This window comes from Sycon ciliatum, chromosome 6 (assembly GCF_964019385.1).
Source record: "Sycon ciliatum chromosome 6, ocSycCili1.1, whole genome shotgun sequence".
Lineage (NCBI taxonomy): Eukaryota > Metazoa > Porifera > Calcarea > Leucosolenida > Sycettidae > Sycon > Sycon ciliatum.
The window spans coordinates 10,883,013-10,904,407 of NC_088648.1; the positions used below are offsets into that span (position 1 = coordinate 10,883,013).

At 46.0% G+C, this 21,395-nt stretch overlaps 1 protein-coding gene across 1 annotated transcript in view; it reads left to right on the plus strand.

Moving 5' to 3' along the window:
- The window catches only part of LOC135819363 (proprotein convertase subtilisin/kexin type 5-like), a 31,221-nt gene extending 11,195 nt beyond the window's left edge, over window positions 1-20,026 (plus strand). Inside the window, exons 4-14 of the mRNA XM_065332557.1 lie at window positions 1-961; window positions 8,623-8,740; window positions 9,767-9,975; window positions 11,436-11,509; window positions 11,889-12,087; window positions 12,972-13,145; window positions 13,653-13,769; window positions 14,701-14,958; window positions 16,331-16,427; window positions 17,766-17,929; window positions 19,109-20,026. The exon at window positions 1-961 is cut by the window's left edge and continues 317 nt beyond it. Coding sequence (XP_065188629.1) covers window positions 1-961; window positions 8,623-8,740; window positions 9,767-9,975; window positions 11,436-11,509; window positions 11,889-12,087; window positions 12,972-13,145; window positions 13,653-13,769; window positions 14,701-14,958; window positions 16,331-16,427; window positions 17,766-17,929; window positions 19,109-19,326 — 2,589 coding nt within the window. The 3' untranslated portion in view covers window positions 19,327-20,026. The remainder of the gene's footprint in view (window positions 962-8,622; window positions 8,741-9,766; window positions 9,976-11,435; window positions 11,510-11,888; window positions 12,088-12,971; window positions 13,146-13,652; window positions 13,770-14,700; window positions 14,959-16,330; window positions 16,428-17,765; window positions 17,930-19,108) is intronic.
- Window positions 20,027-21,395: the final 1,369 nt, after the last annotated feature.

Here is a 21,395-nt window from a genome sequence, read left to right on the forward strand (position 1 = left end):
AAGGGCTCAGAACCAACCTTGTTCGACTGCATTCATCGTGGAGCGAACAGACATAACTGCCATCATAGAGAGGATGCTGGTGTTATCTGCGCACCACCGCTAGTGTCTGCGCCTATCTGTCTGCCTACGTGTGACACTTCGCAGGGATACCGTGTGAAAGATGCGCTAGCACGTACATGTGAAAAGTGTGCAGCGACATGTAAACGCTGCAGCACGGGAAGTGCCACCGTATGCGAAGAATGCATCGAGGGAAGATTCTTGAGTGCGTCTGAAAGTGGGCAGTGTGAACTCAAATGTGAAGATGGTTTCCATGGTGACACAACTGACGGTACATGCCAGCCATGTAATGAGAAGTGTGATGGTTGTTTCAATGGAGCACGTGACGATATCTGTATTCGCTGTAATACCACACTGGACTTGGTCCTGGATGGCACACAATGTGTATCAGCTTGTCCAGCCGGAAAACGACCAGTGCGCGAAACCTACCAGAAGAATTTAACAAACATCCGCCTACAAGGCACTCAGCAAGTGCTACAACTCTACATCAACTCTAAATGGATTCCGTTCTGCTCTAGCAGAGGAGAGTGGGATCGCTACGCAGCCAGCGTTGTGTGCAGGCAGCTCGGCATGGGTTTACCAACACGATACTCCACGTCTCTTGTTCACGCATTCAGCCAGCTTCATGTGAACTTCCTGCGCTGTCTCGGTACAGAAGCCAACATATTTGAATGCCAGATGCAAACCAAAGCCTCTGTCTACAGTTGCTATCAGGCATCTGTACAGTGCAACGCATCTCTTGAGGCATACGATGAAGTGTGCACAACTGTTAACGATAAACCATGCTCGAATGGATTATGTGAACCAGCAGCTGGATGCTTCAACACTACAAAGATCGCCGGCTATAAATCAGCGTGCTGGGAGTGCCCGAAAACCTATGTGGGAGATGGACAAGACTGTAGAAGTAAGGATAAGATCATAGCGTGTGGCATAGGCGGGGGGGGGGGGGGGGGGTGGGACGTGGTAAACCCAGGGGGGGGGGTAGATCATTGCTTTTCGCTTAGAGGGGGTGGGGGAGGGGCAGAGGGGGACTCAGATCACACAGTATGGCATGGAGAGAGTGAGAGAGTGAGTGAGAGAGAGAGAGAGAGAGAGAGAGAGAGAGAGAGAGAGAGAGAGAGAGAGAGAGAGAGAGAGAGAGAGAGAGAGAGAGAGAGAGAGAGAGAGAGAGAGAGAGAGAGAGGGGTCTTAGACTCTTTGATCATAGCGTATGGCATTGTATCATGCCATAATGATAATGATACGAAAAATAACAGTTCTTGCTCGGACCGGTTACATCGATCGTCATAACCGGTTAGTCAAGTATGTGCACTTCGAAATGTGTAGAGCACTGGATCTGCCTACTGGTGCATCACGGTTCGACCACCAGCTCAAGGCAAAAGAGATCGGTATCGGCTCTATTAGGAGTATTCGGTCCCAAGTGACCTGAAACTGTCAGCAAATAGGCCTGATCTGCTCCTTGTTGATAATGATGAGCTCATCGCATACATCATAGATGTCAGCGTTCCTGGTGAGAACAACATCAATAAGAAAATGGCTGAAAACTTGTGAAAAGCGCTCAAAATAGTATGACTTGAAGCGGGAGATTTCCCGAATTTGGTCCCTCACCCAGGTTTGATGATTGTGATCCCTGTGGTTGGTGCCTTGGGAGGCTTAGTGAGAGAGACTGCTCAATTCATTAGGACTATACAGGGAGGAAATCTGCCTGTCGTTCAACAGGAGACTCTCCAAGGTTCAATTAAAATTCTGAGAAATATACTGAATATGTAGAAGAATAATTATCTGCTGCGTTGTCATGTTCAATTGCCCTAGAGACCTGCATAACAATATTTATCACTCCCCCCTCACGTGACCGCGGACTCCTGCATATACACTCACACAATAACCACACAACTGTTTGGGGATAGCGCGCTTATTCCAAACTTGACACGCTGAGTCCAGCTTGACTCAGCTGAGTCCCTAACTGCAATTTACTGCTCTAACATGAAGCCGTGCCTGGAAGAAGGGAAAGAGCGAAAAAAGAAAAAAAAATTCTGGCCTTCTGCAAGCAATAGCAAGTAATGAGTGACGGCTGTGTAAAGTCGCACAACCATGCAGTCGACCGGATGATGGTGGGTGTCCGGCACACATCTTGCTCTGCTGCTCCACCTGCGCATACCTGATACGGTGGTGCGCTTACGGGCGGGCTGCCTGGGCCCCAGATGCCTCCTTGATGCGCCACGGAGTGCCGTCGAAGCACCTGTATCACTTCGGTGATCCAAATGTGAATGCAGCCTTGCCGGTCGCCCGCCGGCCTGCCGCCTACGCGACCAGCCTGAGACTGCCCCTGCCGCATTTGGCGCTTCTAAACGCTGCGATCCGGTAGACAGCTCACTGGGCTGCCAAATACGTGACTGGCTTGAGGACAGTTCCATACTGGGCAGGGCGCCCAGCTCAGGTCGCACGCCGTAGCGGCGTGAGCTGGGCGCGGTGAGGGTTGGTGATAACTACAGTTTCCTCCTTCCTCCTCCGGAAACTTCCATTAAAGATAAAGTTTTGTAACCACCAATCCTAAACTGAATCGAGACTGATAAATAAACCACCTTAGCTACTCCCTTTACTGGGTGATGTACTTTGCTTGCACACTCTGACGCTGGCTAGTTGGCTGTGAGAACAGCTCCAGCGTGGGGAGCAAACCCTTTCTTACAAATCATCGCCGAAGTCACAACCACTATTTCGTACCGTTGTGCCCAGCATGGGCTTGCGACTAGCTGGTTTGGAGGTGACAGTGTTGTGAATGACTGAGGGTCCTCAACGTCTGTTCTCACCGTCCAGGAGCGACAGTGACTCACGCTGCTATCTGATGTTCGTGAGGTGTTTGTCCTGCTGGAAACCGAGCGTCACTGTCCGTTTGTATCCCTGGTGATGTTTGTGCCTGGAGAGCACTGTCTAAGTGGTGCTCTTCAGGCACAATTGTCTTCAGCCTACTCAAGCTCAACTGATGAGGGGTGAATTCCCCGAAAGACTGTGTGTTGAGCAGGGAGTGGTGCTTTCTTGCAGGTTTGCCAAGTGGACGGTTCGATGGACTTCTCGTGTGCTCTGGATGGCAGTCGTGAGTCAGTCAAGTGTGAAGTCAAGTTGGCGGAATGGCGTGAGCTCCGGTGTGGGGAGCAAACTCTTTCTTACAAATCATCGCCGAAGTCGCAAGCACTATTTTATAAAACTTATATAGCGCAAAGATAATGATAACAACACTCATGGCAAGGTGGAAAATTATCAAGTTCAGAACGGCACAAATCTCAAAGGAAAATAATAATAGTGGCAACAACATAGCAAGCAAATTACGTTACATTGTTAACACCTCGACGAGGAGTAACACAAAACTATTGTAGATTCTGTACACAAAGCTCAGGATCCGCTAACCTGCGTATATATAAATGTTCTAGGTGACTTCTAACACTACCAAAATGCAATGCACATCTACCACGTGACTATATTGAGTAAACATTATCACTGTACAACTCAGGACAATTGGTACGAGCTGACAGGTGTTGCTTGATTGACGAAGCTCTGTTGGGTGTTGTCTCCTCCATTGTCCCCTCATTTCACCTCTTTGCGGCACTACCACTATCCGTCTCTGTCTGTTCCCATGGCCTTCCACGTTTCCGGACACTGGCCGCTGTGTGTGCGATGTCCAGTATCCCTTCAGCTACATCTCCTCTATTGTGGTTTGCTGTTGAGCTTCTTACTCCAACTTGTCCGGTGTCCGATGTAGAGGTTCGTTTTTGCGGTCTACCACGTTTCCGAATATTCACTGTTGCTCTCACCTCCGTTGTCATTGTACGAGCGTCCCCTGCAGTCCGTATTTTCACTTGGCTTTGCGTAACCCTCCCCGACGCCGACAGATCCTTTGTCAGTTTCGGTGGTTTACGTGTCGGTCTTTCACCATCTTTCATGCTGTTCTGGGCTGGACCCTGCCCTACACACGCAGAGGAGGAAGGGCATGCGGTCACATCTTCACGGGAGGAGGAAGGCTGTGTTAGAAGCTTTGTATATACGTAAGGTAGATCCTGAACGTTGTGAACAGAAAGAAAATGCGTTGTCTCTTCAATTGTTTGGTGATACTCCTAGTCTGGGCGTTAACAATGTAACTTATTTTCCTTACTATGTTGTTGTCCCTATTATTATTTTCCTTCAAGATTTGTGTCGTTCTGAACTTGATAATTTTTCACCTTGTCACGATTGTTGTCATCTCATTATCTTTACGCTATATTCGTTTTAGTCTTTCCAACTTGAGCCATTTCCCTGTACAATCCTTGATGAGAAGGGACCGAAAACGTTCGAATGCTTTATGACAAGGGCCTTATTTGACTGGATGTGTGTGTTTGCGTGGATACTTGCGAACTTCTTGGTCCACGTCAGCAATATTGTCGCTTTCGACAATTTGAACTTGGACTTTGGACATCAACGCGTGCACTTGAAGTGATAAAACTTGGTACGATGGAAGGTAAGGTAAAGAATGACAACTAGCTATGAGGAATCTATTGTCCAAGGAAGGGTTCATACTTTTTTCGGTCCTCCTCGTCGCTGCTCTCGGCGCTGGTGACAAATATTTTTGCTCGGGATCGACTCTCTTGCTTTTGCATGCTCATCTCTCTTCCTCTCCGCTGCCTGGCTATTTTCTAAAGAGAAGTCGATTGTAACGGTCGCCTTCTCTATAGGACTTCGCGTGGGCAGCACGACAGCCTGTGTGGTTCAAATCAGACGCTGTTCTTTCTCATACCTCACATCAGCCATAACAAGTGCAGGGTTGGCTGCGGGCAGCCATATTGCAAGACAAAAAAACGCATCGCAGATGTTCGTCATTCGAAAGAACAATACTTTTTTCGGTCCTCCTCGTCGCTGCTCTCGGCGCTGGTGACAAATATTTTTGCTCGGGATCGACTCTCTTGCTTTTGCATGCTCATCTCTCTTCCTCTCCGCTGCCTGGCTATTTTCTAAAGAGAAGTCGATTGTAACGGTCGCCTTCTCTATAGGACTTCGCGTGGGCAGCACGACAGCCTGTGTGGTTCAAATCAGACGCTGTTCTTTCTCATACCTCACATCAGCCATAACAAGTGCAGGGTTGGCTGCGGGCAGCCATATTGCAAGACAAAAAAACGCATCGCAGATGTTCGTCATTCGAAAGAACAATACTTTTTTCGGTCCTCCTCGTCGCTGCTCTCGGCGCTGGTGACAAATATTTTTGCTCGGGATCGACTCTCTTGCTTTTGCATGCTCATCTCTCTTCCTCTCCGCTGCCTGGCTATTTTCTAAAGAGAAGTCGATTGTAACGGTCGCCTTCTCTATAGGACTTCGCGTGGGCAGCACGACAGCCTGTGTGGTTCAAATCAGACGCTGTTCTTTCTCATACCTCACATCAGCCATAACAAGTGCAGGGTTGGCTGCGGGCAGCCATATTGCAAGACAAAAAAACGCATCGCAGATGTTCGTCATTCGAAAGAACAATGCTTCTCGTTTATTTCAAATTCAGCCAACGAGAAGCGTACACTTCTTTGCAAGATTTTATTTTGAACGACGACGACGACGACGACTATGCGTATAGTACGTGCAAATCTCCACTGGATACTACGAGCGTTGAGCTGGAGGTGAGGGAGCTGCGATCTCAGCTTCACGAGCGTTGAGCTGGAGGTGAGGGAGCTACGATCTCAGCTTCACGAGCGATCCATGAGGTGAGCGATCTCGGCTGTTCAGCGAAATGGAGCTGATTCAGAGTAGCCTATTACTTTCTTGAGGCTTGCGCTGCCCTTGCCTGCACAGCGTAACAAGATAAACTATTTTGATGCGGCGCTGTATCAATCAGAATCACCCACCCGTCGCTCTCGAAATCCACTCGAAATCTAGCTAGACCTTTCAGGTACTAGTAAACTTACTTACTAACCAAAATTGGGATGAAAATGGGGTGCCAAGTGAGCATTGGCGACGTATATACAAAGCCGAAAGATAAGCGACAATATCGCTGACGCAGATCAAGAGTAATACTTACCTTCGTTTGACAATAATATCACTTATCGCTTGTAGAATGCCTATTGCTGCAAATTCTTTATTATTTGAAGAAGAGGTTGGTGCGACTTCGGCGATAGTAGGGGAAGAGTGTGTTTCTCCTTACATAGGAGCTTGAGGTTTTCCTGCCGACTTGAATTCTCACTTGACTGACTCACGACTGCTATCCAGAGCACACGAGAAGTCCATCGAACCGTCCACTCGGCAAACCTGCAAGAAAGCACCACTCCCTGCTCAATACACATTGTTTCGGGGAATTCACCCCTCACCAGTTGAGCTTAAGTAGGCTGAGGAAGATTGTGCCTGAAGAGCACCACTTATATAGTGCTCTCCAGACACATACATCACAAAGGATACAAACTTACAGAGACGCTCGCGACAAACACCTCGTGAACACCTGATAGCAGCGTGAGTCAGTGTCGCTCATGGAGGTGCTGAACAAGCGCTGAGGACCGTTGGCCATTCACAACGTTGTTGCCTCCAAACCATCTAATTCGCAAGACCGCGCTGGGGACAACAATGTGTTATTGTTTTGATATTAGAGTTTATAACTTTATATTGAGGTTCTTTCCTTTCTTCCTCTTCCTTCCCCCATTTCTTGTCCCTTTGGTTTTTAAGTTTGTATATTTGTTCACTTTCTTTTGCTGTCCCACCCATGGAATTATCTTTCCGGTGGGACTGGCGTATCGCCTTCGAAAGGAGTGAATAAAGGAGACATATCAAAAAATCGGATGTTGAGCCAATAGTAAATATGGAAAGATAAAAGGACCCATAAGTTACTAGTTATGACTAACACAGTCTACCAAGGTAACGAGATAATATACAGTCAGATCGTGCAACAACAAGTTGTCACACTATCTGACTGTATAATTATCTCATTACCTTGGTAGACTGTGTTAGTCATAACTAGTAACTTATACGTCCTTTTCTTGGCATACCGTACGCACAGCTCTTAGAGGTGCCCCGGCGCGGTTGGTGTGTGCGTGCGTGCGTGTAAACTGCCGTCATATTGATATGATGTGAACTCCCGTCATTCCAGCAATACTTTTGGAATACGATGTGAATCTGCTGCCATATCAGACTTTTATTAGCATAATAATTTAATTATGATGTTACTTGGCGTAGCAGTATGGCGAGGATGTCCGGGCCGCTGGAGTCGGCATGCGATCCTGTGCCTGCGGCATGTTGGTTAACTACGGTTTGCACAATGCCAACGAACGTTTACAAGCCACAGGGAAAGTGTGTTCATTTTGATTTTCCACAATGCGCAGATGTAGCTGCATGATGTCCTGGAAATGAGACGAAGTAGGACATTGGTTGCAACTCTTGGTTGTTGACTTTTGCATGACAAATTGTATCATTATTAGTACTTGATCCAGATCCCAGGCCGACATAACCGTGTTATGAATACTACGAAGTACATTTTCAAAGTGACAAACACCACATTTGGTGTCAGACTGAACCAGACTGATTTTCCAGTGGCACAGACAGCCATACAGGTGGATATGTTGGTGGGAGCAGCGGTGACAGTGAGAAGTGATGTTTTAAAACTGGATTGCCAGCAATGAATGTGCGGTATTGCCTTTGCTGTTTCTACTATACCTGTCTCACTGATTTGTCAGTTTCAGCACTTTGGCACTTTGCTCTCCTGATGAGTCCACAACAAATGAAAACACTGCAGGTAGAGTGTTGGGATTCAGGAGGACAAAAATGAAGTTCCCAGTATGCTTTGTACTGTTTGCCTCAGTGAGTCTACCTATGAAATTATAATTATTCCCGTAGCTATGCAGAAGACGTTACTTCAGTAACGTCTGGCGCTAGCCAGGGTCCACACAGCTTTAATTTGGTATTTGTGTGTTTGTTTGTTTGTATGTTTGTGTCACGCCTGGCGCTATCCCGTATCTGTCCCGTACCGTACCGTACCATCAAACACAGCTGGCCACATACAGCTGGCCGCAATATTCAAATAGGGCTTTCAAACGCAAGATCATAACGTGAAGCAACTTGGAAGAATGAGTATGAATACGAAGTGTATGGGGGAATGCATGTAGGGCGATAGTGTGGGTTCGAATCCCAGGATATGCCTGAAAAAAAAATAGGAGAATTGAAAATTTTATAACATCCCTATGCTTTTTTGCCGTCATGAAGGCGGTAGACGGTGTCGTATTACCCTCAATCGTACCTGTCCCGTACCTATACCGTACCGTACCATCAAAGACGGCTAGCCACAATGCATATTCAAATAGGGCTTTCAAATGCAAGATCATAACGTGAAGCAACTAGCTAAGAAGAATTGTATGCGAAGTGTTTCGGGGTGGTGCATGCAGGGCGCGCGATAGTGCGGGTTCGAATCCCAGGTTATGTCTTAAAAAAGGAATTTTTTAAAGAATTTATAACATCCCTATGCTTTTTTTTGTCTAGGTCATCAAGGCAAAAAAGCATAGCGTAGGGCCCTGAGCTTCCAAGCTCTCTCGTTATGATTCTAGAACACTCGATTAATAAAGGGTGTTTTTTTACTTGCAGCTTATTCTCTCCAGCCACACAAACTGGTGTTGACACCACGCAACCGATCAGCTGTGGTCAACCAGACAGCAGCGGTTGTACTGTCCTGCGGTGCAAATACAAGTTGTATAATCAACTGGTGAGTTTAGTTTGCTGGCCACCTGTATGGAGTGTGTGTGTGTGTGCTACTGCATGCCACTGACACTACTACTGCATGCCACTGACACTACTACTGCAGCCTCTTGCATGGCTAGATAACCAAGCATATTAGAACTCCAGAAATTAGGAACAGTAAAGGAAAATATGTATATATCATTCCTTTGAAGAATGTCAGCGACCTAGAAGGAGCACGAGCATTTGCTGCAGACAAGTCGAAATGGAGATCAGACATAGTTTATGGATGAGTTTTTTGTTGACTGGAGACAGAAGCGGACTTGGCTTAATTTCAGTGTATTCTCATGCATTGTTCTTTGGCCTTTGTACGCGTACTGTGGTATTATTATTATTATTATTATTATTATTAAAGGAAAATATGTCCCGAAATCAAGTGGGGTGAATGAGTATCTCTCCACTTCCGTTACTCTTGCACCGCATTGTAGCATCTCCTGGCGCTCTTGGGCCCGGAGTTGTTTACGGTCTCTTGACCCGACTGCATAGACGCCTTAGGGTGATCAGTCCTACCATCAAAGTAGGAGTGCTGCTAATTGTCCAGAACCCCTGGCCTGCCTTTTTGGACCAATTCGTTGTGGCACCCGGGAAGTCCTGGCCATTGAGATTTGGGGAATTCTTCCTGAATGTTTGTTTCAAACAGAATTCTGTCATCCGTATTTCTATTACGTCACAATGGCCATTTGTAGGTGCAAATTGTACCCTGCCATCCCACCCCGTAGGTTAGTTATTAGCTGTATGTTATTGGGTTTTTGCCCTGTGGCTGTTGCAGTTACACCTTCCTTTCAATATGTTTTGATTGAAAAGCATTCACCACTGGCGTTATAGCTGTTCTTGATGCTGCCAAAAAAAAAAAAACACCGCTGTTTGTGCTGTCGCTAACACTGCAGTTGGTACTGCTGCCGTCATCATACTCGACTGTAGGAGTAATATCACCCGCACCATTACTACTAACACTCTGCTGTACCTGGTGTCATTGTCTTATTGCTACTAATAGGTACCACGAAGGGAAACGATTGAACTTATTACCGACATTCACGACAAGACTCGATTACACTCGTCCAAAGTTCCACTACAAGATGACCGCTACTGGATCTCTGCTACTGGGACGTATACAACTGTCCATGCAGGGAAGATACGAATGTTTCTCCAAGACCACACAGCTACAACTATCAGCAAGCGCCTATGTGAATGTGCTCAGTCCAAGTATGTACCTTTCATATTCCTTTTTGTTTGGCTACAGTAGGCATTGGTGATCATTAGTACATCGGGAACTATACTGCGTGAACGGGTGATCATTATAGTGATGTAAAGTGCTGAAGAATGCGAGTCTCTGTTTCAGACTAGCTGTGCTCCCACTTGTGAGATTCCAGTGTCTTTGACCCTATTTTGTACTTCTGCATTCGCATAGTGGCATGACAGTACAGGCGTACACTGTGCTACACACTGGTGCTTCCAACTATTTGCTGGCTTCCTGGCATGTTCTTAAATTTTGGTGCCTTCTAGTGGCTTGGATATTCTTCGCTTGCCCGTTTTTGGGCGGCTGATGTCACAGTAACGTTAATCTGTACATTGCATCATAAATTAGTCGTCTATAGTCCATTCTTCCTCCCCTAAAATTGTCGCTTCCCAGCGCGATTTTTCAAATTTATTTTGTCCACTCGAAGGGCAAAGAAATCAGCTAGAAATCGAGGCAGAGCATTGTCGACGCGGACCCAGCTTTAGTTTGTAGCCTCCCGCTTTGCTGCACTTGCAGCTAAGGTCGACGTCATCATCAGAGTTTGATGCAGACCCTTCAGAATCAGCACTCAACGATACGCTGAACAAGACGCGCCTTCAAATCCATGTCAAGAAACTTCGTTTTCAAGCGATCCATGCCTCCAGGTGGCAGGCGAAGTCGGCAAACTAGCATTCTTCAAGTACACTGCAACGACCTTCCACCGGGATAGGGTAAGCAGTTCCGCATCTTCTTTCCTTGGTAAGCGCTTCACTGATTTTGTTGGTGTTTTCAGACCTGCTACCTTCGCAGCAACATGCGCCACACATAGCACATTTTACGAATTTGAGAACACTTTGTTCTTGCCATTGTCAACTTCAGCTTTTCAAATTCAGGAGAGACACCAGGATTCTTATACCCGAGCTTGCAGTCTTGATAAATGAGCATGCGAACGATTTGGGACGGCACAAACTCCAGAAAAACAATACGCGCTCTGGGGCAGAATAGTGCGAAGCGCGATGAATTTGTTTGGTGCAAAAGAGAGCTCCGACAAAGGCCGAGACCACCGCGGCGTCAGTAACAAGTAGACATTGTGCAGGAAGGGTTGCACCAATGTTCGAACACAGAAAACAGCGATTCCGACAGTCGGACTGAGACGAGCAAGCCCCAAACATTGCGATGTGCGAAGCGACAATATTAATGACGCGGAGGAAGTATAATTGAATGTGTGTAATCACTGTTACTGCAAGATATTAGCTAATACTCAAAGTAGTTGCTTTGGTTTTACCGTTAATGTTTGTGTGTTGTTGCTGTTCTGTTTTGTGTTTGTGTGAGTGTGTATGTGTGTGTGTGTGTGTGTGTGTGTGTGTGTGTGCGCGCACACGCGCGTATGTGTGAGCGTGTGCTTAATGTGTTTTGTGCTCAATGTGTGCATTTGTGTCTTCTTTAGTGCCGGTTGCAATTCTCCCCTTCCGTGATACAACTGTGGTTCAAAAAGGTGCCAACTACACACTGAAATGTCAGGTATGTCTCTAAGTGTCCATGGACATATACACATACACATGGGCACATGCGCACATACACATACAGATGTACATACTCATTGTTGCACGCTTGGTAATTGCTGTAATGCTGGCTACTGGTGTATCCTTGCCGGGCTTAGTTTGACTCGGGTGGAGAGCCACGGATTAATTTATAAGAGAAACAGAGACCAAGCATCTACACGCTACGCCATAATGTCCACTAACACCACCAGTTACTTTACGATCAGCTCATGAGATAACATTGCACGACACTGACCAACGGTACTGACGTTCTACACCTAACTGGAAATCAGCTCTAGCACATCTTGGATGCGCACTCCAACATTGTCGTGTTCTTTGTTGTGTGTGTTGTCTTGTAGGCTACTGGTGTTCCCACTCCGACGGTAACATGGTCACGTAGCAATGGGGGAGCTGTAGAAAACAATGGCGTCAAGTACACAGTGACGAATGACAGCTTGATCCTGCTCAATCCTACGCTCGCTGACACAGACACATACACCTGCAATGCCAGTAATAATTTCTCTACAGCATCTGCAATCACAGTTATCCTCGTCAAAGGTGAGAGGATGTTCTATTGCGAAGTAGAGTTTCCCTTGGAAACCCTGCCTATGCTATTGAAGAACACAGTGAACATGAAAAACAGGTGAAAATCCTTGAAAACCCGTTCAACGAGGCCCTTTTAGCAAGCCCTATTCATGCAAAGAGTATGTGGACACCAACTTTGCGAAAGTTTTAAACAAGGGGCAACATTTGATTTCTACCCATCCTGCTCCCAGTCACGTACTGTAGAACGGGTAATTTTAGCGAAGTAAAATAGCGAATTTAGCGATCGACTCATTTTCGCTAAAGTTTCAAGTCGCTAATCCGTTGAGACATTAGTAGTGCAACTAGTGCACTGGTGATCCGTGAGTAAAATCGCTGCAAATCGCTAAAATAAAACGTCGCTAACCGGTTGACAATGGAAAAGCGCTAAAATAAATAGTCGCTAGAATTACCCGTTCTACAGTACGTCATGGTGAGTATGCATGCTTCAGATGTATATATGCTTGTTGCCTTATCTGAACATAGTCCTCTTCCGAGCACCCCTGGACAACTCCTCCGCCCCAAGGGGTGTGGATTGTCGGCGTTCTTCTGAAGTGGCGTAGAGTATGCAGTTGATTTTAGGCATATGGTGACTGCAAACGCTGTGGTGCCCGAAAGGCACACTTGTGGGTCAGGTCACTGTGTGTGTGTATACTGCACTGCTGATGTTTAAGTTTACCACTCCTTTTTTATGCCGTTGCTTGCGAGTGATTTGTGTGTGCTGCTGCTTCTGCCACTGCTAGTGCCATTGTGGCTCGCTCTGTTCTTATTATTGCACTACTGTATCCGTGATTGTAATGGTTCTCATGACTGTCATACCTGGGCTGTCATGGCCGGTCTTATCTCATGTTTGCATGCAGTTGCACCACTTTTCTCCCGCACGCCTCCACTAGAGGGCATTGTCCTGGATGAGAACGAGGCTATCGTACTTACCTGTGGCATGGAGAACTTTACGGATACAGTAATCTACTGGCTGTATCCACGATCTGTCTATCAGCCTGAAAGCCGTGTCTTTGTCACCGAGAATGCAAACGGTTAGTATACATAGTAATTGGAGGACATTTTCACATATACTTTTGTTGTAAGTCCCTTTGTGAAAGGCACTCAGGTGGAAACAAGATGCTTAGGGAAATGAAAGATTTTTGCTCTCAAGCCTGAACCCTACCCAAGTCATTCAAGATACCGAGGAAGAAGAGAGAAAATGGAGACCTAAACATTCAAGTGTTGCATGCCTCTCAGATTCTACAGACTGTATGAAGTGTGTAAAGGACATCCTGTGTTGTCTGTAGGACAAGGACTGTGGGGGGAATTCTGCTGGAGAATAATGCAAGGCTCAGAATCCAACACAATGCCTATAATTGTACATGCATAGGTAATTTTTCCTTGAATCCACAACACCCAACTAGCATCGGATGAAACAGTATTCACCAGTGCACGAAGCGTTGTCAAGGGAAAATGTGTGAGCGAGAAAAGGAATGGGAATGAGAACAATGCCTGTGATACGGAAATATCCAGTGTTTTGTTGTTATTGTTTACATCAGGTCCAACATCAACTCTAACAATTCGCGGAGCTGTTAGCAGTGACAGTGGGTTATACACATGCAGTGCAAGGAACAGCGCAGGACAAGTCGACTATCAAGTTTCCGTCACTGTCAGATGTAAGATAGTTTTAAAAGTAATTATTGCCACTACACCCTTATCTCTCTTATCCGGGCTTCCAACTTATAATCATTATAACACTCTTTCTGCAGAGCTCACTGACTTGTCAGTTTGAGCACCGTCTGGCAAGGTATGTTCGGGCCTGGTTTAAATCTGGCTTTGGAAAATTTATTTTTCATTGCTACCAGGATCGGCCTCATTTCCTCTGTGCTGCGCTTGCGAGTCCACGAAGGACGAAACAGTTCTGTACGCAGATTGAGTAATACTCTTTTACCAATTTTGGTGGAAATAGTGACGTCATGTGCCACCTCTCTGGCCCTTCCCCATCAAAACGTACACGATTCAGAGTTACGGACATTTCCAAATTATGGGCAGCGTCCGGTCCCAGACTGCCCGGATAAGATGGAAATGAGTGTGTTAACTGGGATACTTGATTAGAATGAATATTTAAAAACCTGTTTTGCTCGAATTTGGTGTGATCAACATTTTGAAATATGGTCCTACGTCTATTTCTTCTTTGGGATGAACAGAGCTGCATGCTACAGCTCTTTGACTACTGACAGTCGAGTTGCTTACCTATTTGTGGTTTTCTGTATGCAGTCCAGGTTGGGAATTAATTGTATTTCTGTTCACTCCGCCAATTGTGTGCTAAATCCTTGCCAGAGTGAGATGTATGTGCAGTTATATCTGTGTTCCTATTTCACACCGGCTCAGTACTGTGTTTCACACTAGCTCGGTCCTGTATTTCACATCCGCTATGTATAGATCTGTTCTATAATGTCCTGTGTTGATGTTGCTGCTGCTGCTGCTGTTGTTGTTTGTGTTGTTGGTGTTGATGGTGTTGTTGGTGTTTGTCTTGTTGGAGTTACTGTTGCTGCTGTTGCTGCTGTTGCTGCTCTTTCTGGTTCTGTTATTGTTGTTGGTGTACAGCTACTATGGTCATGGTCAATCAGACAGTGTCACTGGAGTGTGCTGATTACTATGTCTCAGCGGATCGCAGAGTGCTCTGGAGCGTTCTCAGAGCTGGTAGACACTCAAACGTTGCCTTCAATGAACGCTACATTCAGAACGGCTCTCACCTGACTATCACTGATCTCCGGGTTGGAGATAGTGGACGGTATGGGTGTCTGATAACGGATATGTATGATAAAGAAGTATCCCATCGCGAGACCACACTTGTCGTACTAGGTAAGCAGATTGTTGATATGTGGTGCTTCTCATCCATTCAACTTGTGATTCTTTTCGAGTGATGAAAGGAACATAGTCTTTCAAAGTTTTTTTTCTTTCTTTCATTAGAATCACTTCAGTTTGGTGAGTTTTGGTTTGGTACTGGGTTTCTGTGCAAAACCTCCGTAGTATTTTAGTTTGGTCCTGATAGCTGGATGCTACGGTGATCCCAGGATTGAAGGCCTTCATGTACACATTTGCTCGGGATAGCTTTTCAATCTTCATCTTGATGCTTGCATTATTGGGCTGCTATATGCAACACTGCATGCGTTTCTGTAGTCATATCAATGATTGGAATGCAAGAAGAAAAAAACTTATATGTATGGCTCTATGTTTTGAATAAAATAGATGTTTTGCAGGAGGAAAAAAAATTAAATTTCCGCGAAGCATTTCACACCACTACTCGTGCAAGCCAGTACAATAGTGATATGAGCAACAGAAAAGAAGTAACCAGTTTCCTCGGAGACAAGAATGCGATAATACTAAGGAGAAAACACACTTAGCAAAGAATTAATAAATTATAATTACCTACAGTAGGTTCGCGTGTCCAAGACCTTTGTTTCCAAAGGGTTAGCCTGGGACATTCTTATTTTTCAGCAAATCACGCTGCGTTCTTATAGCACGTTCTTAGAAATAATTCGTGCGGAATCTTATGTATTCCAAAAGCTTCCAGAAACCAACACCGCTGGTCTTTACTTGAGGCTGTGGCGTTAATAGCATTTCAGGATGAACGTTTTTTGACTGCAAGTTCATCGGTGCGCGACTCTAGTGTATAGCTTTGTATCTCCAGTGTACCAACTTTGATTAGCCCCGAGCACTATACAGCCCTAGCACCACGTACACCGTTCTGTGCACTGGAACGTGGCGCTACTATATTCATGAGGTTGGGTTTCTCTGGCCAGCACTGCACATGCAGGATAGTTATGCTTGCCGTACTCCATAGTGCATGTACGGTAAATTACCATTGATCGCCCCCCCCCCCCCCCCCGCCCCCCACGCCATGTCGCTTCCCAGCTGGATTTCGGCAGGGAGCAGGAATTAGATCAAGGCCGTCAAGTGCAGTACGATGTACAACAACGTGGAAGAGCAGACTCAATGTGCTGGATTGTGCACATTTTCATCCTGCACTGACACGTAGTTTGTACAGCAGTGCATGCGTCGGTTCAACATCGTATTTCGTTGTATACGCCGAAGTCAGAAAATCGACTGGAGGCGGCAATTAGAGAGGGGCGGATCAACGGTACTTTACGGTACTGAAGGAGGTTTTGATTTGCTCTCTTTAGTCATGATTGCTTAGAAAGCAGTGTTTGTACATGCTCATATACTTGTCCAGGTCCACCTGTTCTGAAACCGTCACCAACCAGCCCTAAATCCATTATCGTGCCCACCAATACTTCCACATCTATTCTCTTAAATGTGACAATCCAAAGGTTAGCTGCGGGACTATGTTGGATGTGGAGCTTGTCTTTTGTTTGTGACAAAATTAATGTATTTTCCGAAATGGAAGGTGCACTTTAAATACCAGTAACATTAATTCACCCAAAACAATCTGTGCGACTTATACAAAGATGGTTAAACTAACCGTGATAGACAGGGAAGATCATGATGTCTATATTTCACGACAATAATTCTAGGTGCGGATTATACTACATAAAATATGGTATGTGCTTCCGATGTGGCTCTACTTCTTAGATGTTTGTGCAAATTCTCATATCAAAACCACCTGACTGCACACATTTTGGATCTTATTATAGTAATCTCACACACGCTGTTGCCAGTGCATGCCGTGTAGATCTACACTAGCACTGTCAGTGCAGTGCACGGTCACAGTCTTCGAGTCTCTTGTGCAAGTTCCCCCACATGACTTACCAGTACGTACGTGTGTCTTCCCGCACCAAGTACAGTGTTTTCAGTAGCATGTGTCCGTGCACTGTGCTGTACATCATATCATGGTCACGGTCTCACGAGCGCGCGTCTCATATACATAACGTCATAACGTCATGACTTACATCGTTAAGTTGTTACTCTCAACCAAACCAGGACAATCGTATGTAGTGATGATCGTTCATTGCAATCAAATTTCGCACATTCAAAGACCAACGCTATAGCCGATCTCTACATGTATATTGTGTGTACCTGATGGCATCTATATCAGGGCCCAATAAATTATCTATATCAGGGCCCAATAAATTATCTATATCAGGGCTCAATAAATTATCTGTATCAGGGCCCAATAAATTATCTATATCAGGGCCCGGTAAATTATCTATATCAGGGCCCAATAAATTATCTATATCAGGGCCCAATAAATTATCTATATCAGGGCCCAATAAATTATCTACATCAGGGCACAATAAATTATCTATATCAGGGCCCAATAAATTTTCATTAACTCTACACGTTAACATACATTTATGGTGCCAGACCATCATTCTCTTTCCTGATAGCCCCTGACAGGTGTACCACAGCACTAGTGGCTAACTGAAATAGAATCTGTCATAATATTTTTTTAATATGTGAAGCATGTAAGTGTACAGTGACTATTGTTGAAGTCCGGGCTCAACGCTATCAGCCTGTTCAGTTGTCAAGCAAAGTGCTGTCTCTTCTAAGGCTGTACAGTGCTAGCATTGGTCAATATGTCACAGTAGGAAGGAGAGAGGAACGAGGAAGAAACGTGTTTCAATTCGGCGTACTGTTGTGCATGGTCATGCAGTGCAGTTTGATCCGACCTCCGTGTCTGTTGTGTTTGTGTACATGTAAATGCCCAGTTCAACCCCGATGACAGTGGTGTGGAGAAGAGATGGTGTAGTTGTGAACAATGCACACGCTAAGCAGCTTTCAAACTACTCCCTGATGATCTGTGGTGTGCGATCAGATGATTATGGTACCTATACTGTCACAGCAACCAATGACTATGGATCAACAACTCTAGGTGAGCAGCATGGTGCAGTACTGTACATTATTCGGTGGATGTTTTTGTCTATGGAGGGGGGGGGGGGAGGTGTGCATGGGTGTGTGATGTGCGTGTGTGTGTATGTGTGTGTGCTATGGGGAGGGATGCGGGGGTGGGGTGCATGGAGCTTTGCGTGTGCACGCATGTGTGTGGTAGGAAGAGGAGGGAGGGGGGGGGGGGGGGGTGTGCGAGTTTGTGGAGGAGATATGTATGTTGTGTGTGTGTGTGGGGGGGGGGGGGGTGAAGGGGGTTGATAAGTGTGTGTAGACGTGTGAGTGTGTGTGTGGGGGGGGGGGAGGTTCATATGTGTATCTCATTCCCCTCTCCCAAGAGAGAAGCAGGTTCCGGTGTCTGTTTGTGTGTTACTCGATCTATTCTTTTGTAGTAGCAGGACCGCCGGAAGCAGTTTTTGATTGGTCCGTTAGTTTCATGGCCTTTCATACTTTGTGTGATATGGAGGGTATAAATGACCTCCGCAGTAGTAAACTTTATTATGGCAATCAGCAGAATCAGCGAAGCGGACATTGGACGTAGTCATCAACAAGAATAAAATAATTGGTTTTATTCTTGTTGATTACTACGTCCAATGTCCGCTTTCCTGATTCTGCTCATTGCTGTGATAAAGTTATTCTTTCTGCACCGCCTATTCGTATACAGTAGTAAACAAAGTGTCTGGAGTCTTTGCTGCAAATAGTGCTCAATACCTCAAAAAGGGCAGAGCTTTCCACACGGGGCAGAACAACAGAGACCAAAAATCTCTCTCGTAACTCTGAGTTTCGTGTTTCAAAAAACACGCATCAGACGATAAAACATAACATGTTGTTCCCCCCCCCCCCTTACAGTAGCAAACACGTGTTGGTGGGTGAAAGGTTGGTACGGTTATAACCTGTCCAGCCGGACCGGTACCGGCGGGCCGGGTTAGAGTAAGGGAGTGATAGAGTAAGGGGCCTGATCAGTGTCACTACACTTTAAACTGTGGCCACTAACGCCTAATCAGTGTCACTACACGTTAAACTATGGCCATTGCAACACTGATCAGTGTCACTACACTTTAAACTATGACCATTGCAACACTGATGTTGACTGTACTGTGCATGGTATGCTGTCCACAATGCACTTTTGATTGTTTTCATGGATTGTCTTGCTTATCCTGCACAGATATTGCCGAGATTGCAGACCAACAGGTAGGGTCCGCTGTATCACATTCCGGAGATGACAGCTCAGGTAGCAGCAGCAGCGCTACCACAGATAATGTGCCAGTACCTGTTGTCCCGCCATCCGTTAGCAGTGGTTCAGAAGGTTATGTTCCCGCTGTCCCGCCATACACTGGCAACAGCACGCCCAACAGTTCAAGCAGCGCCATACTCCACGATTAGCAATCCGATGGCTGTTGAAAATGGAGGTGGTGATTTGGTGTCGCTGATGTAGAGATTGGCTCTGTAGTGTTCCCTAGGAGCTCATGTCATGACCAGCAGCTTGACAAGCCTTGCGATTACTACTGCTAGATTTAGAGCTGCTGGTTAGGCTTGCCTTGAGCGGATTACACTGTTTACCCAATAACACAGTTTACTACACTCAAAGTACATGATGTGCTTGGTGTTTCCATTGGTCATACCGGCAAACACTGCACTTCACTGCCGCTTTACCAGTTCTTCTTTGATTGCATGTGCTGGCACTGGTTGTCGTATTCACTGCTTTCATGTATTCACGAATAAGTATTCACGTATTCACGTATTCACGTATTCACGGATTGGCTACGGGACCTGGATACTTGGGTGTACTTTGCAGAGAGTTTTTCTGACAATCTGTCACCCCCCCCCCCCCCACCACCACCACCAATGCATCTAAATTTGTTGAAGTATTACCTCTTGCCAACTACGTCACTTGCATTCTATCAGCTGTTTTGTGCTCCTAACTTACATGTACATGGTCTATATTGGTATGTGATGCAGCTGCATTTATGATTTGCACACCACACCTTACACGTGGGCTAGTTCTCCAGCACAGTTTGTGGGTTTTGTTTGTTTGATATGGCTTGTTACACTTCAGTCTTCAGAAAACAAGGATTCAAAGGCAGCAGCGATGTTTTATGTGTGTGTGTGTGTGTGTGTGTGTGTGTGTGTGTGTGTGTGTGTGTATGTGTGTGTGTGTATGTGCATGTGTGTGTGTTTGGGATTTCAAATGGGTGTTGGCCGTTCGGCGGTTCAATAGCCAATTGAGTCATCTTCCCAGGATTCCTTTTGAATCTCTCTCCCCTCTCCCAAGGGGAGACCAACGTGACCAGTTATGGCAGTGAGTAAGTACAAGTGTGTGTGTGTGTGTTTGTGTGTGTGTGTGTTTGTGTGTGTGTTTGTGCGTGTGTGTGTGTGTGTGTGTGCATGTGTGTATGACGTGCACATCCCCGGGACATCCCCACAGTGTAGATGAGGAAAGGGTCAAGAGTCAAGACAATGGTCTGGAGCATGCCAGATGCTTGTGGATATGTGAAGCTGATACATGTACATGTACATGTACTTGGATTGCTGCTGTAATGTGATGACGTTACGTGACGACCAGTGAGTACCTAGGCCCTTGATGTGAAATAAACTTCTCCCTTCGACCAGGAACACACTGGCCGAAACATCCTGATCTATCAGAGTCTGCTCTAGGATTTCAACCCAACCGGGTAGATCTACACCAGCACCTGGCACAATTCTTGCAACCGGGCCAGAGCCGGGTAGATCTACACGCCTTCAGCCTGTCACTGACAGTGACAGATCAGTCTGTAGGTCTACTCCTTTGAAGAACAGAAAAAGGTAGAACTACTCGACACGACTAACATGTATCCTCCCAAACCGTGTCACAAGTGACCCGGTGCACTTTTTTCTTCACAAACGGGTCCATGTAGATCTACCCACCAACCGGATCGCTGACCCGGCTGACCCGGCTCTGGAGCAGACACTGCAATGAAGTATGAGTAGTCGTACTATCGTGGACATGGAAATCCGGTCGGATGACCGGGGCCGGCGATCTTCACGTTTTTGTTCAATTTCGCGTTGAAATCTCATGCTGCAACGCGAGGAGGCCATTTAGACCGTGGGATCTCGCGTTCGAAATTGAGAAAAAACCGTCAAGCGTATACTCTCAATATTAATGCGTACAGAACGTTGCATGAACAGGCTCAGTGCACATGTTGATCGACTCCCGGTTGCATGGCTACCAGGCTAGCATTCGTCGCTTGACCTCCGACTGGATTTCCATGTCCACGACACCCACCAGTGGAATAATACTATTAATACCAGTGCGCAGGGAGTCGTAGATCTTCTAGGGCTTTTACGACTCCTTGGTTGATACCAGGGAGTAGTAAAATACTACTCCCTGGTTGATACTATTGTCAGAAACACTGAAAAAAGGCGATAGCGAGACTCACAGCGAGGTGCGAAAGTGCGGTGTCGCTGCATTTGGG